The sequence below is a fragment of the Cataglyphis hispanica genome, chromosome 3, assembly GCF_021464435.1.
Source record: "Cataglyphis hispanica isolate Lineage 1 chromosome 3, ULB_Chis1_1.0, whole genome shotgun sequence".
NCBI classification, from domain to species: Eukaryota; Metazoa; Arthropoda; class Insecta; order Hymenoptera; family Formicidae; genus Cataglyphis; species Cataglyphis hispanica.
This window is the reverse complement of record NC_065956.1, coordinates 2013146-2031431: the sequence shown is the minus strand read 5'-3', so window position 1 is coordinate 2031431 and position 18286 is coordinate 2013146. Positions and strand designations below refer to the sequence as shown.

Here is an 18286-nt window from a genome sequence, read left to right as displayed (position 1 = left end):
TTCTATATAATAAACTAGACTAACACGGCTATATTTCATATAAGAACATGTGAAGCAAGGGCACTCATTTATAGTTGGGCAGAATCGATATGAATTCGATATTTGATTGATTCATATCATTCAAACGTCATTCATTCATTTTTTTAAATGTATACGTTTAAAAATTTTTTTAAAGTAAAAATAAAATAAGTATATCAAGTGTACATATATACATATATAGTGCACATATGAGAATAAAAAAATGCTAATAATGGCTTGTAGCATACTTGATGGCTGTTCATGTAGATCGTCTTAGAATTCAGTTTGAACTATTTAATTCTGATTTGTTGTTGATATATCTCTGTTAATTTAAAAGGAGTGGCTACTTTTAGTGGAACATCCTGTATACCTACATAATGAAAATTCAATCATATAATTCTATTTTGCGTGTGAAATATGGATTATGATATATGCAAATGGCTATTATATTCAATGTTGTCTGTCTTAAAATGTTATTATGCAAAACGTATTCAAAAATGCAGGCAAGTCATGTAATAACAATACACATAATATTCCATATTTCATAATTTCTTATAAAATGCATTCAGCAACAAGTCTATCATATTTCTTTTATAGAAGACACAGATCCATCGAATGGAGAGACTTGATTCCAGAATTATGTGATGCTTTCTCGTGATATAAGCGCTAAATAAATTTGAATTACCGTATAAATCATGTGAAAAAATGACTGTAACCATTCCCAGAGAGAATTTGTAGCAATCGTACATTTTGCCATTCGGCTGGATTAAGGTGAAAATAAAGAAAAAAAAAAATGGTTGAAGGAAAGTCTTGTCTTGAAAAGAGGACGGTTTCCCGAGAGAATTCTTTTTACTCCAATTTTGTCCCCGATGAAAGTTCATTTCCTTTAGCCTTGATATTCCCGGCGAAGCAGGGAACACAAACGGGGAATGTTGATTGTATAAGACGCGCCGCGTGATGTTATTACCCCTCGATAATGAGCAGTCCCCAGAGGTAACGACAACTTGGCGAGGTTGCTTGGAATTCAAGAGGGCCATTCCGCCAAATGACGAATCGCTTATCTAAACGCGTTTCCAGCGACAAACCTCACTCCCCTATCCTACCGCAGGTTGCAAGTACATTTTCGCGGAACTAATCAGACGACCATGCACGTAAACGCTATCGCTATCTTGCGTGTCTTGATTAGAATGATGAATGGCGATACGTATGTTACTGGCGCTAAATAGAAGAGCTACATCCACGGTAAAATACATGAATATAATAAGATTTATATGGCATACAATTCAGTCGTTGCAAACTGCAGCGTTAATATAACAGTGCAATTATATTTTTATGTCATAAATAACATTTATTTGCAATACATTTGCACATGCCGCAAGCAAATAAAATGCCAACATTAAACTCAGCATAATGCGAGGATTAATTTTTATAAATTTTTTTTAATGTAATTCACACACACACGCGAAACAAAACCGTAGTTTAATAAATAATTTGATTGAAAAAATATGTGTAAAATTTTGATTAAAAAATTAATCGTATTTAATTAATTAATTGCGCAAAGAGAATAATAGAACTTTTGTAGATTATAGTATACAACATATTCAGAATAAATTAATTAATAATATCAATTACTGTCATTCTATTAGTATAGTTTTGCGCCACATCAATGTCTGCTCCAAACTTCCTAGCGCATAAATCTTTCAAGGATGTTGAGAATTGATGGAACGAATAGTGTTATATAGTGCAGGTATATGTCAGCAAGAAGAATTTAAAAGCAATACATTGTAAACATGGAAAAGTACGATGCGATAAAATATATAATAAAAAATCAATACCCTTAAGAATTCTGAATATAATATAATTCAAATATAACATTTTTAAATAAAAAATATAGATAATATTAATTTTAAACCTTTATCTCTTTCTTTTCTTACATAAGTTCTGTGCGTAAAGATTCTACGACGCAACTTTTATTTGCAGTATACAAATCTCGCGAGAGATCAACAAATGTGATTGTTTAAAAATTAGATTCCACAGAAGCTTTTAATTCGAGAGCAATTCAAAGTTAGTAATAATATATCAAAGGCATAATAATCTCTGTCAAAATATATAATAATGTACGCAATATGTAAAATAATATAATATGCACGTGTATTATATTCCCACCGATTACAGTGACAGTTTCACGTGCGTAGAAACGATAACAAAAACTATACGATATAACCAGTCTATATGCTAAAATTTGCAAAAGCCCAAGAGACTACCAACGGAGCGTTGCGAAAAGCTACAACTCACATTCATTCGCACTCTCGCGTTCCATTCTATCCGAATGCTAATCTCTAGCCATTTTGAATAAAAGATACCTGCGCTTACCATTGTGTAATAAAATCCGTGCCAATGGTGAAAATTGGCGCAGAAGTACGATTGACCTCAGTGCCGTTCAGGCTGCTTTCGGTGCCGTTCATCTCCATTCCATCAAACCGAGGTGGCAGCAACCTTTAAAGTCACTGCGCCCTCTCCTCCTCAATACCCAGTCATCTCTCGAACATCCTAGAAACACGAGCTACGATAGAAATATATTTAAATGTCAATAGAGATTGGGAAAGACATTGCATTTTTTTTTTTTTTTTTTTAGTATACTCAGGCAATGAATTTTTCTACAAAGAGTTTAAAAAAAATGTTAAAATCTATAATTATTTTCTTCTAATTCTTTAGACATTAAAATTTGCACTTTAATAAAGAAATTGCACATTTGTAATTTTAAATTTTCTCATTAATTTATAGAATTAAACTCATATAGAAATGGAATTTTCTATCGTAGTATGTAAAAAAATTGAAATCGTTATCATTATATCGCAAGCTTAAGGTTAATTAGTATTAAATATAATTTAAGATTGGTCAGAGTTAACTGTCGATAATAAATATCTACAAATGACTGAGATAGAATTGTCAAGGCCAAGCAAATAAAACGCAAAAATCTCCCCTCGCGTGTGGCACGACGGACCGGGTTTTTATATTTATGATTATGTCCTAGAAAATATATGGTCATTACAGAAACATAAGTATATGTATAATACTAGTTATGTAAATGCTATGAATAGAAAATGTTATTTATCGTTTAATTTTTGCATTTAATTTAAAAGAGAACTTTATATCTCTAACTTATAATCATATATATATATATACATATACATATATTATTTTAAGTTTTATATATACACTGTATATACATAACAAAAACTTGTTTGATAAAATTAATTGTGAGTTTTGTAGAGTAAATTACAATATGAAGTATATTGCTTTCTTTAATTGTGAATATGATATTAGATTTTTGAAAATGCAAACTAAAATTGCGGCACATATAGATATCGTTATGCAGATATGATCCGATAACTGCTACTAAGGTCTCATTTTAAAACATAACGTACTTTCTGATACATATTAAGATTTCACATAAGAAATTTAATTTTCACCAGTCATGCCTCGTGCTCGCTTAATAGTCCTCCAACATCAATAGTACTACAATACATTATCATATGTCGCAATAACATTAACATTACCAAAACGCTTCTTAAATCGCAAACATTAATATTGCTATTTTTGTGATTTTTTTTTTTCACAAATTTGAGAATCTTTTCTTATATAAAAATCTATGAGATGAAAACTTTTAATTCCAATGAACAAGTCGCCAAACAATTTACTTGTTTTATTTAAAATCCCGTGTAACAGAAAGAATCATTTTCAAGAAAACATGTTTTCTTGAAAAAAATTTATATAAAATAATATTTGAAATAAAAAAAAAAGAATGAAACTATAATTATTTTTTTATAGCATAATTTTGCACTTATTTGAAAATATATTTAGCTTTGCTTTTACACAATAATTAATTATATATAGATTATAAGTAGCAATAATTTTAAAAATATTTTACAATTTTATTTATATTTTATTTTTTATATTTATATTAATATAAAGATTATATATATGCGCGTTATAATATGATGTAAATTCTAATATTAAAATGCGATATATGTAAGAAAACGTATAATTTGTATTATTGCACTGAACCGAAAGCTGCATTTGAGATATATAAGATTATTTTATAATGTTCAATTAACTAAATGTAAACACGAATTTATATAGTATAATAATGTATATACAATATATGCTCTCTATATGTTTTTCAAATATCTGTTTTTTACGAGAGAAACTGTTGCGCATGATTGTCAGGTTAATTTTAATCCGGAGATCAAACGCTTGGAATGGATGCATAATATTGAATGTGCTTGGGCCGTACATCGGTGAAATTAACCGTGTGTGGTTTTCGTCAAAGAGCTCTAACGTTACAATCACATTTCATATGTGGCAATTTTCTTCTTTGCTAGCCGGTTACCTAAATAATTAAGGGCGAATAATAAACCGCATTTCTGCTACGAGTTTATTATATAATTATCTCTGTCGATTCTCTAACAAAATGTAGCGTTCTTTTGTAATGCAATCGATAACATATTTTCCGTATACAAACGCAATTCAAAGAAGTATACATTATGGCGCAACTTAATACATATTTATGAATTCAGCAGAGTGACACGCAATATTTATCAGATTGACAACGCTTCTTTCAGCACATTATTTTCCTTATTCCCGATTTACGATAACACAATACATGATGATATTGTTATCTGTCAGCGATTCAATAAAGATAAATTAAAACGTTCTAGAAAAATTTACTTTCAATAAAAAGATCTTTATGTAATTTGAAAAAAAAATATCATAGGAAGAGATAGAAGATACAAAGTCTTTAAATGACAAAAAGTTTATTATATATAATTTATAGTTTATTATATATATTATAAATTATATCTATCATACTTTAACTACAATTTATAATGTATTGCTGATAATATAAATAAATATACAAATAAAAATAATCCATAAACAGAATTGATTAGCGATTTGAATGCAACTGCATAAAAGGAAAGGATTTATCTCGGCCTCTTAACGAGACCCCAATTAGCATCGGCTATTATTATCCAAGAATATCAGATTTCTTTTATGCTTTTGAAATAAATGCTCCGTAACTTTTCAATTAACACTATGCAGCCATAATTGTAACATACATAAATACATTTTTAATTACTTAAATCTAAATTATAAAGTATAAGTGTATTGTTACCCACAAAGTAACAAAAAGATAAAGTCTCATATTGAAATTAAATATTACAATCTGTCAAAAAACCTATTTACAAGTGAAATATATCCCAAATTTAGATGTAACCTTAACATAATCTCTAGATTTTAGATAGTTAAAATAATTAAAGGATTGCGTGTGCAAAGCACATTTTTTAGAGGACGACACTGTCAGCCATTTGTACCTGACATGGAAATCGCACAGATCATACTTCCTCATTCACTAATTTTAGATCAACATGTAGAAAATGTACTTTATCTTGCCCTTGACGAAATTAACTAGTTTAGTGATAGTACATAAATATATATATATGTAACTTTTGCTCTTTATATTTATAATACCGTATTAAAATATGCATTAATATTGTTAATTTATAAATTGACATAAATTGACAATTGTTATTTTTATTAAACATTAATAACTTGCCATATCAAATAAAAGTCTTTTATTCTTGTTAAACAAATTGCAATATATTATATAATATTATATATAAAATATATGGAAAGGGAAAGTAAGTAAAATGTGTGCAGCAATTGCATTCTGATAAATTTGATTTAATATTAATGTTCACGTATGCTTACCTAAGTAAATTTAGATTTTAAATTCATTCCACACACACACACACACAAAAATGTTTTTTCAATAAATACTTATTAGCATGATTAGAAGACGATTATGCTTGAAAATAATAATATTTGATCTGTAACATATTTTATCATTCTTATCTCTGGAATTTTGTCTTGTTTGACGCTCGTTCTCTTCGGAATGGGGATAAATTTGGACGAGGTCGAATATAACGCGGTACTTTAAGCTTTATCAGCCTGCAAATTTATGCAATCCCCGGCAGCTTCCCTTTCTTTCATCTTACAACGCAAGCGCTTTATTTCCGCCTTCTCCACGCTTTCTGCGATTTACGCGGGGAGAAATATCGCGAAACTTTTACGTCAATCCCGTTCCCCCGCTTATCGCCTTCGAGACGCGCATTTACTTTCGCTCGGATGGGAATCAGAGATACCTATATTTTTTTCCAACCGCATAGATTTCGCCAGCAGCTTCTCTCCCACCGGATTCGCAGCGCCGGGCAATATGACTTGCGCACGCCATAGGAAGCGTAGAAAATGTGTAGCGCACGAAACAGAAAATAATGAAAAGGAGACAAGCGGATCGTGGTCGTATATCTCGCCGTCGAATGTTTCGTAGCGAGAAATCTGAGAGAAAATTATCGGGCATCTCTCAATTGAGATGGAAGAAGCGCGCGTGACGGGACATCGCGCAACTGACATTTGCGCAAATAGTCTCTTCTTCAATGTTGTTCAAAAAAACTTCAATCTCTTGTAAACACATTGAATATTAAAGCGGACAATATTTGAATGTAAACAACTTTCATGACACTTCCATTGTATTTATCTTCAAGAAAGCAATAAATAACTTAAGAATTCAAAAGTTATAATTTACTTTCACAAGAAAAGAAAAAAAAAAAAGGATGCTGCACACATACATTCGAAATTCATCTTTTTATGCAATATATATTTATATTATAATATTATAAAGTATACAGTTTTTCTTATACTTTAATATATTTGATATGATTCTTTCTCTCCCTTTAATTTTAGAATTATATGATTTTTAAATACATATTTTCATCTCCGAATATATCCGTCATGTAGAAGATTTCCGCAGATTACTAAATCTTAGAATAATTTAAGGCATTAACGGCTTTGGTTTTAAGCCACTTAAGCTAAAATCTTTTAGACTCATTAAAAGAGTGATAATTACAAATTATCAATTCTTATCTCTCTGAAGTACAAATTCTCAATATAAGATACTAAATAGAACATTGATTATTCAACACTGAATATTTTGTGTAGCATATATATATTTTTTCGAATTATATGCGTGTAATAGAAATAGATAAAATTTTCTGTCAAATGTTAACTACAGAATATATTTAAGAGTGTACATATTTAACTTTCTTTTTTTTTCTTTCTTCTTGTTTTTTGTGGACAGTTTTTATCGATTTGCATATTCTTAGTCTGAGAATTTACGCAGACACTTAGTGCCATCAATCACTTTTATTGATACAGTGCAATTAACGCTCATTTATTTATTTTATGTACCCGGCTGCATACAAACTGCAGAAATAAAAAAATGTAACGTGATTCATCATCCGATGTATCTCCGCGAATAATTCATCAGGCGTCGAAAAATATAAAGTTACCGCTCACGTGAAATAGCTTACTAATCAATTTTAGTCAGCGAGACCCAGTAGCGCATAATTGGTTAATAATTTATATCAGAGATACAGGCTAAAATATAATCTTATAATATGCATTTATTAAAAAAATATTTTTCATAAATTTCTAAAATACTATAATATTAATTTTACGTCGATCTTTTCATACCAAAGATTTGTACATGTGTATGATAGTGTACGTATGCATCCAGATTCTCTCTTAAATTTCTCGATGCAGTTGCTTTGTCATGTTAGCAAGCGACAACTTATATTACAGTAAAAGTTTGCGACAGCAACATGTAATATTAATACCACTTTGTCATTATTAATATTTATAATGATTTTATGACATCAACAAAAATACATTTCGGAAGTTTTAATATATTTTACCGATATATATAGAGTTACAAAAAATTCGCTAGCATAGTAAAACACTTATCTGCGAAACAAGATTTTTAGAACAAAGAAGCAATTTAATAGATAGAAGCAATAAAAATTACGATTTCATAATGATTGGTAAATAGTAATAATATACTTTCTTGATCTTGATACCATAATATTTCAAAGCTTTGTGTAATAGAATGATTAGTAAGTTAACTTATTTATTATAGTTACACGATTAGCTTATAAAAGTTCTTGGAAAATCGTGCGCGAAATTGTATATCTTCGACATAAAAGCGATCGAATCTTAAAATGTAATTTACCGTAAAAAACAATTATGTCATTTGGCACACATTTTTATCGTTAATACTATCAGATAACGAAAATATCGATAACTAAATAATATAAAGGAAATATAAAGGTTATCTTAAATCTGACGTGTCATGCTTTTATCTATAAATATTCCCCGATCAATTCGGAATTGATATTTCAAGAGAAAATCTAATCTGTTTCTCCATTTAAAAAATTAATAGTCTTATTAAAAAAAAAAATTAATAGTCCTATTAAAAATAAATAGTCTTTAAATTATAAACGATTAAGAGTAAGAAGAAAATGTGAGAAAATATGTTTTGCAGATGTCAAATTAATAAAATTCTTCATTCAAGTCTTTAAATAAGTTTGTAATAATATTCGAAATTTATATAATGTTCGAATTTTTATTAAAAGAAACTCTAAATTATTTATACAATCGAAAAGGAGATAGACAAAAAGTGATTCATTTAATCTGGATACATTCTATAATATACAACTTTTATCTCAAGTATTATCCACCGTGCGATATATATGATAGCTTGCGATTAAACGTATCTATCGGATATCACGTGGTAAACCATCGTGTCAACGTGCAATAGAACATGCACGAGTGCGTACAGCCAATATCATTGCGGCGACTGTTGAGGAAGTTAATTCTCAATTATTGGAAGATGGTGCTCGCTAATCGGCAATTTACGCCAGACCGATGTAGATTTCCGATTTGGTGAATCATCTTCGCATCACGGTCTCTTTGCGCTTTCCCGACTTGCAAATAATTCGTCTCTACAAGAGAGACTAGGGCCTTCTATTTAGTTTTAGCGAAGGAAACTGCAGCCACTAGTTGGCTGATTGAATATCCACCAAAGACGGAGATGAAACCCCGTTTGCTCGGGGTTCAGATTGAGTCTATTTATATATGTACAGACAAGTACATATATCTTATATATATATATATACATACACATATATATATATATATATATATATATATATATTTTCCTCTCTTTCTCTTTTGCAATAAAAGAAAAATTCTGGCAGGTATTAAGTCCTACTGATAAATTTTCGATAGAAGAAATCCGATATTTATCAAGCAGCGAGTTTTAGTGAAGAACTCATATATTTGTAAAATTAAGCAAATCACATTGCTTATTTTGCTCTCCAAAAGATAAATTAAGCAAAATAAAATAATAATTATAATGATAATAAATTTAATGATAAATAATAAATATTTTTTTTTTTAATTATAACGATTGCTGATCTTCTTTGATTCAATTAAATTAAATTATATAATAGTACAAAATTGGATATTGGAAAATTATAAAAGATTTGTGCGAAAGTTTCTAAGCAATTAAATTAAATTAAGTAGAAATTATTAAAAAAAAAAATTATATATAAACAACATTATATTAAAAAATATAAAAATATATAAAAAAAAATGTTTATATATGTAAATGTGAATATATGCAAATAAATGAGTTAAATATTATACGAATTCGTAGAATTCAATATCCGAATGGATTAACAATGTAGAGAGAGAAAATCATTTTCTCTGTAGGAGCTACTTCTCTGAGGGAAACTCGTGAAATGATATCAACGAACGAGGAAATGGTTTCAACTCACTTGAACTCGATAGAATTCGCAGTCCAAACACCCTTCGAGCGGCTCATATAGATTGCCGAGCTGGGCGTTGGAGAACAATGTCGACACATATATCCCCGTATTTCGATCAATCAATCGGGTGTCCATTTCAGTAATTGGCGTGTTGGACCGCATGCCAAACTTCGTCTCATTTATACATAAAACATCATTATTGGAGATTACAGGCGTTTTGCGCAATACCATGAGAAAATTTCAGATTTTGCTACGCAATACTGGGAATATTCTCCAAGCTATTTTTCTCTTACAAAGCAATTGACTTCTCTTTGAGAAAGCTCTTGAATTTTTATAAGAGCTCGTATTATTTTCTTCAATCCTTTAATATTCATCGAATTAAATGAATAAATACATAATAAGAACTGTTCCTTTTGACATTCACTAGATTCGCGGCCATCTAGAGTTTATATTTAGAAATCATTGTGTACAACTAATTTCAATATTTATACAGAAACAAGTTTTAAAAAAATTTGTTTTTATTTTCTTATTTTTATTTGGTTCAAAATTTTTTTTTTGTAATGATAATAATTTAAATCTTGATTGTCTATCACCTCGAGAAAATCATTTTCTCCTGCACTTGTGTCGCATAAATAATAAAACGATCAATTAAATATTTAATTTGTATCATAAAAGCATATTTAAAAAAATAATAATAATTTTTAAACGTGATCATTTTTATACAAGAACGGAGAAATTTACTTGCAATATTCATCTCGTATCACTGCTACATGACATGATGACGGTGGTTGATTCAGACGAACCATGTGTCGATTATGCAATGCACTAGTCGAATAAACGAACAATGTAATGACATTTACCTTACAATAAAAGCATTGTATTAATCCACAGTTGTACTTGCAAATCAGTTTCGCTGCCACTCGCAGATTCGCGCTACATGTGTTTACGCGTTTTCGCTTTACGACCGGTATTGAATTTCTATGGATGTTACATGGACCAATGGAAATCAAGTAAACACGATAGTATAGCGAAACTGACAATGAGCCGACCGCGTGTACCGTTAATCCAACGTTTCTAGCACTTGCTCATCGTAGACAATACGAAGCGAACGCGAATCCGTCCAGTTAATCGGTCCAGAATCGTTTTGCGGATCTGTGTTTGAATTGGCCGGCCGCACGATATTTCTACTATTCAAAATGTTCTACTCTCGTCTCTGACAAGTCACAACAAAATTAATTATGTGGACGATTACCGCGTGACTTGGACATCCACGCAAATCACTGGTTCATATGTTTTATAATTAGTGTGCGTTCGCGAGGTAACCGCGTTTTCGCGTGGACGCTGAAATAATTCCCCTAATTGACCAGCTTCTCATTTTCGCCGCGTAAAAAAAAATATTTACACGCTTGACTATATAACGATATAGAACGCGGAACGGTTTTATTATTTTATATAATGTCATATAAATATAATTAGGTTAATTATCATATGTCGCATAAAGTGATACTTTATGCCGAGCATTATTGGTATACATGAAACGCGGAGCTCTTTTCTCTCTTTCTCTCTCTCTCTCTCTCTCTCTCTCTCTCTCTTTCTCTCTTAATTCTGATTGTTATAAATTTATTTGAAATTTAATCTAATTTAATTTAATTTAATTTAAAATCGAAGAGAAATATATAAATCTGCTGTTAAATAGAAAGATTTTACAAAAAAAAAAAAAAAAAACGTGCGGTAAAAATTCGAATTTTATGGTTCCGGAAACTCGATCAATCGGCACGGTATACCAGAAATATCGTGGTAAGCCGTGATATAACGTTGCTTTGAAGTCAAAGGACATGCGCTAGCGATACTGATTACGTGAATTCTCTTCCCTCGAACTAGCCATAAATCAGTATCGTGTTTCTAGTAAAAACATGTAGGTGCATAGTAGAGTGTATGATATAATAGATAGCTTGCGGTATATATATATATATATATATATATATACATATATCTGTAAGCTATTATTAACCGTACTGATGAGAACGACGGAGTTCAAAGCGGAGATTGTTGATTTACAATTTGCGAAGATTTGCGAACGGGAAGTTTCTTATCCCCCTGAATCCAAGTCACATAGACATGGATATCCCAAATTCGCTTAAATCGGAGGATCATAGGGTGCCCGATCGCGTGAAATAATACTTAACATAATTTCTGTGCTGGTTTACATATTTAAGATTGTTCATCAGCGATAAAATATTTTATATGTTCAGATATAACATTCAAACATTATATTACACATGTTTATTTCATGTGTGTGCATTACTACATTTTTTTTTAAATACCACAACCACAAGAATTTTCACCACCGATATGCAAAGTATGGTGATACGATGAACGTGTACGGAATATCTTCAACATTACGGACATTACAGACATTTTTTTTACAGGACATTTTTTACAAGGCTTTGAAAGAGAAAGAGAGAGAAAGGAAGAAAGAAACGGTCGCAACGTTCTTTCTTTCCAGGACACGTTCTCTGCGCTTGTTATAGCCGAGACCATTCGTGACGCGCTTTTCCCGTATTGGGTTAAACGCGATTCACGAAGGGTGGCGTGTATGCCGGTGAGCGCCTCTCGTGCTCGTTATCGTCCAGTTCGCGAAATGTGCCCCGCCGCGTGCTCGCGCGTATCGAGATAATCGTAATTATTTTCCTTCGATTTTTTTTTTTCACGGCACACGTACTCGAGCGAAATGAATTCGGGCGATGCGCTCGATATAGAGCCGCTCGTAATTACATTTCGGGGTTCCGTCGATTTTACTTAGCATCTAGTCGATATTTTTGCTCGTTGGAATAATCGCGGGGACGCTACGGCCAAGGCACGAAAATTTCGATTCGCGTATACATCGATTTTCATCGTCCCTCACGTTCCTCGCCAATTGTTAATCCTGGCGAGAAAAACTTCGATTCAATTGAGACGAGCAATGAATACTCGCAAAAATATAAGTAAATACAGAACGGTATATTCAGAATCTCACTTTAATATTCTGAGTCAATGATGGATTTGAAACATTTTTAATTTTCTCTCTTTACGTTTCTTCCTTTTTTTTGCTTCACTTGCACTAATAGAAAATCGAAAAAACAACTTATATGATAGAACAAATCAAATAGATTTATTTGTAAAAAAAAAAAAAAAATAAAAAATAATTTTATAATGATATATTAAAAATTAAAAATTTAACTTTATATTTATATATATACTAAAATCTAATTAATCCTTTCCAACGCATTCATTTTTGCAAGCTTAATAACTAAATTTTTACAATAAAAATTATGTACTTTATAATGCCTTAAGTAGCGTCATCATCTTCAATAAAAATGCAAAATTATATTGTTTATAGAAAAATTTCAAATCTTTGTAAAAAGAAATTTTAATTCTATATATATAATATATTACTTAATGTAATATAAAACGTATTCATATTTATTTTTGTTTTATGAGACACAAAATGCCTCTTATGTATAATTAGCTTGCACATCGACAAGTTAAACATGCAGAGAACAAAAGAAGATATACTACTACTGACCTCATTACTATTTAATTTGTATCTCTAGCCCGGAGATACTATTGTACAACATATTTATTCATCATTTTCATCTCGTACGGGAAACACGCCACGTTAAACACGAAATTTGCGAAATTAACAGCTTGCGGTTGTTTATCCTGTATTCGCATATTTCCGCGCAAAGATACTCGCTCTTGTATTTCTCACGGCATTGCGAGCACTTTGTACTGCACGACGCGATATATCGATGAATATTTAAGCTGGCAGTTAACCGTCACATATAATATTAACAACTCTGTCAGTGCGCGGTCTGATTAAGCTGAAACGCGAAATAACATTTTAATATTTCACATATGGCGCGTTAACAACCATCGGCAACCATTCTACAAATATATTGTCCGTAAAAAATATTTGTTTAAAATTAGACCGCTTTGAGTATCTCCGGTATAATATTTATTGCCAAGAATAGCGTTGTAACAGCGCGCGGAATGTTTCAAATGAATTCGAACCTCGTACGATGCTCGTCGTATTTTCATGACGCGATGCTTGAGGATAAGAATGAGAATACCGTATGTATAATTCGCACGGTGAATGCACTGGCATTTAATAATGTACATATAAAATATTCGAAAATTGCTCTACCTGTTTTACTTGCTGATTTTGCAATAAATTTCAATTAATGAAAACTTGATAGCTAACTATCGCTTTTAAGAGATTTTTAATATTAGATATCCTGATAGTTTTATGTGTAAAATTAAATTTCTTTATTAAAGCAAAGCTTACAATCAACTTGCAGGATTTTTAGGATTTTTATTTATATAAGCAGGACTTTTATTTATATAAATTTGTTATTACAAGAATTTTTGAAACTCGTTTAATAAACATGTTAAAGTTATTTTTGTATATAAAATATGTGTGACTGTATATATCTGGATATTGATGCTTCTCTTATATAAATATGCAAGAGTTGTAATGTTTTTTACTTTCTACATATTGTGCATGAAAAGTCATATTATTATCAAGAATTATATGCTGCTGTAAATAAAAACTTTTCGCATTATAAATGTTCAAATACTCACGTTCGATTATTTGAAATACGGAATAGTCAATAAGATAGTTTGGAAACGGATTTTATTCAATCACTTTTATGTGAGCGTATGCAAATGTTCCTAGAGATATGAATTTTTTGTTCTTAATATATTTCGCGACACGTACGCATCATGAATAAAATTAAACATATTCTGATTCTTGCACTAGAGCTGCATAACAGCTTACCATCAAATGCAATTAAATAATTAGATAGGATATACAAATTTTATCAAATAAATTAAGAAAGGTTTAAGATAATTAAAACATATTAGATTATTATCTAATTTCAAAAAACTGAAAATTTTTTATAGATTTGTTAAAAGTTATATTAACATTATTTTAATCATCTCTTTTTAATAATATAGCTAAAGAAAGAAATAGAAAGTTTAAAATAAAAAGGAATATAAAATTATATTCTAATATAATTTTTTTTTTTAAATCTCTGTTTTTTTATAAATGCTGCCAAATACAATGTTATTGATTTTATTCATAATTTTGTTATATCGGGAAAGTAGCTTCTCTCGAACCATGAGCATTCGTCGCGCAAAATGGCCATGACAAGAAAATATAGGTGTAGGTTTATGTATCCACAAAGTATAAGTTAATCGATATTTATCGATCGCCTTACCAAAGGCGTGCAAAGGACACGCTAACAAGAATCCTTCGACACACGCAATCACTCTTCGATAAACCCTCATACATGTATCTTACCGTTTTATTGACAGTTGCTGATTAAATAAAGCAAAGAATATAATACTTGAGAGAGAGAGAGAGAGAGAGAGAGAGAGAGAGAGAGATGAAGAAGAATATCGTCTAATGCAATACATGCATGTGTATATGTTTATTTGCGAATATAATATCACAAAATGTATCGTCAAAAGTCATTACAGATAAATAGTTAATATATATATATATATATATATATATATATATATATATATATTTGCAAAAATGAAAATATAATATTTAATGTCTATTTTACTGTTATTACATATCACTAATCTATACAATAAATTCGTAAAGTTACGAAAAAGAAATTAATCTGTCGATTACAAAACGTTAATGAAAGAAAATTAAGCTACTGAAAATTAAGCTACAATCAAACATATGAATTAGACTTTGTCGTTCTTGAAATGATTTCGCGTGAATGATTATGGGCGATACACGGCAATCGAACTACTTCGATTACGATACTTCGATTATCATCGCATTTCGCTGGTTCTGTTGATCAGTCGATCGTAGGTCAGGGCCATCCACATCGAATGGGGCAACGAAAAAGAAAGAAAAGTAAAAAGAAAAAAAAAAAAAGATCCGATAATGTCTCTTCATAGGACACAATCGCGACAGCCATATTTTGCCAGAGATTCTCTTTTTTCCGTTCGAAACCCGCTCGGCCTGTCACTCACGACCTCGATGCCGCCTGGCCGAGCAGAATAAAACGATCTAGAGTTCGTTTACATCGAGGGCTGCTGCGAGATCGTATGAGATTGCAACTCTTGCAGATGGTTAAAAACCTATGATCCGTCGCACCTTCATCACATATTCAGTGTTAGACTATATGATTGCCATCTCCCGTTGACATTGAACGCAACATGCGCAGATTGAATAAATAAATGAACATTCAGTGGTGAAGGATAATATAGATGACGCAAAGATTTTAAATTAAAATAGAAAATTGAAACTTATCAGAGGTGCACACGATAAGCCACATGCAATTTTAGCGATATTGATTAGTTTCATTTTTAATAGAATAATCTAAATTTTACTTTGATAATTTGATTTGAAAGTATCCATTAGATAATTATATCTGTTTTCTTAATTTTGTTATATAAAATCCTGATAAAAAATTTATTTGTTGCGTTGCATATTTTTAAAATGAATTCAATAAAAGTATGGCTATCACACTGGTAGCTAATTTATATTTTTGACGACATGACATGCGAACAAAATATAAAGCTGAATAATATGGTGATTTGCAAAATGTGGCACTGAACTGAAAACTCGATTGCGAATAATATTGGTTGGACATGGCACTTATTAAATTCTAAATTAAATATTAAATATATTTCTAATTCGTGATTGTAAGCATTTCAAATAATTGTTAAAAATGTAATTTACAACTTCTACTTTCCCTTTATTATTGCATGACATATAAATACTCAATCAAAATAAAGTAAAAATTTTTTGATTTTATTCATTAATTTTGCCCGGTTTGACAATTTCACATTTATAAAGCAATGCACGATTAAATAGACACTATTCAAAAAAAATACTTGTATAAAATAGTATTTTTGACATCTTATTCTCAAGTTCTCAAAGAAAAAATATAAAATCAAAATTTTTATTTTTTATTCTTCAAGATTTCAAAAAAATAAAGTTAAGCAAAAGATTTTAAATATATTGATTAGATGAATTGCTCGCATTTCTTTCATCTTAAACTTTTGATTAAAAGTGTTTGATGTTAATTTTTAAGTTTAATGATAAAGTTTCAGAATAATATAATATGAAGAGAGAAAGAGAAGGAAAAAAAAGAAAGATTAAAGAGGATATAATATTCTCGTTCTCCCTTTGAATAAATAAAACATCGACGTGCAGATAAAATTCGCCTCTTCGTGTGATCGACCAATCAAATATCCCTTCGAAACGCACGGCAACAAGTAACCAAGTGATAGCCTCACCTCGCGCGCCCTCCGTCTGGAGGACAGAGCCGAAGTAGGCCACCGGAACTCCGAAACTTCAGCCCTTAGTACTCCACGCGGACGCACGAACGCGAGTTCTTAGTTCCATCTTCCGTGCACGCGTCGGCGCCAATTTCTCCGATCGGCACGCGACGACTGTCACCTGACAGCGCGACGACCGACGGCCGTCGTGGATTGTTTCGCGGCATTGGTACATCGATTATTCGACGGAATCGATCAACACTCGACGTCCACGAGGAGTTTAGGCGGGATCCTGCGAATCCTTGGTATTACCTTGAAGCGTCCTCGAGCGACTCCACATCTACACTCGTTGAATATCGTCACGATCGTTGATCGGAGAATTGCCGCGTGCACTACAATCGATTCGATCGCCCTAGACCCGTTAATCTATGTTCAATAATCTTGCGCGCGATTGTCCTTGACGATAAGTCGCGGCCGGCTCGATGTTGTCCGACTGTGAAATGTCAGATTCTAAGAAGTTGACCTTGTCGAGTTAAATCACTGGACGATCCTTGACGAGCACGATCCACCGGGACATGTTCGCGCGCAATGTTCTTACCCGGTCGATCCGTTTTCACTCGCTGCTCTTCTTCGCACACGCGCGGCGCATTATATATTCGTGCGTAGCACGTCCGGACGATCGCGATTTAATAAGAATTTATATTGACAGGTCACGTGTGTATCGAGTGATCGTCGCGACGGCATGTATTTTACGAAGCATCGATTCACGATCGACGGTGTCCGTGCCGCGAGCCTCTGACAATTACTTCCGGTCCAGATGTAGGCTTCCTGCCGCCCGTCCTTCTCGGACACAATCTTTGAAGGCGAATCGCCCGACGAACACGCGGCGAGGATTCAAGTGAGCGCCGGTGAGCGTCGCGACGCCGTGCACCGTCGTCAACCCCGTTCCGACACACGCGTGCGCAGAACGCTCTTCGTGCAGGGGGATGAATCGTTTCTCATGGAGTCATTATCAATTCACCTACTTTCCTATCATCATAATCATCGGCGACTCACGGCGCCGCTCAAGTACCCCGATTAACGGGGAGCTGCTCGATTGCGACGGATCTGCACGATAGATCGCGAATAAAAGATTCGAAATCTGTTGTAATTTTGATGAATTTAATCGGTAAATGTACTACGTATTTATATGCTAATTATAAAAAGAAATGCAATGGATCTTACAATTCGCGTTGTTCACTTTCTCG

General features: G+C 31.8%; 1 protein-coding gene across 3 annotated transcripts in view; it reads right to left on the bottom strand.

Annotated features, from left to right (window-relative positions):
- Positions 1-17899, bottom strand: part of LOC126859333 (muscarinic acetylcholine receptor gar-2) — a 35813-nt gene extending 17914 nt beyond the window's left edge. For 2 of the 3 annotated variants that reach the window (XM_050610465.1, XM_050610467.1), the window contains exons 1-2: positions 17058-17899; positions 2392-2568 (exon numbers count right to left, since the gene is read on the bottom strand). In XM_050610465.1, coding sequence (XP_050466422.1) covers positions 2392-2489 — 98 coding nt within the window. In that variant the 5' untranslated portion in view covers positions 2490-2568; positions 17058-17899. The remainder of the gene's footprint in view (positions 1-2391; positions 2569-17057) is intronic. The other variant, XM_050610466.1, reaches the window with a different exon arrangement.
- Positions 17900-18286: the final 387 nt, after the last annotated feature.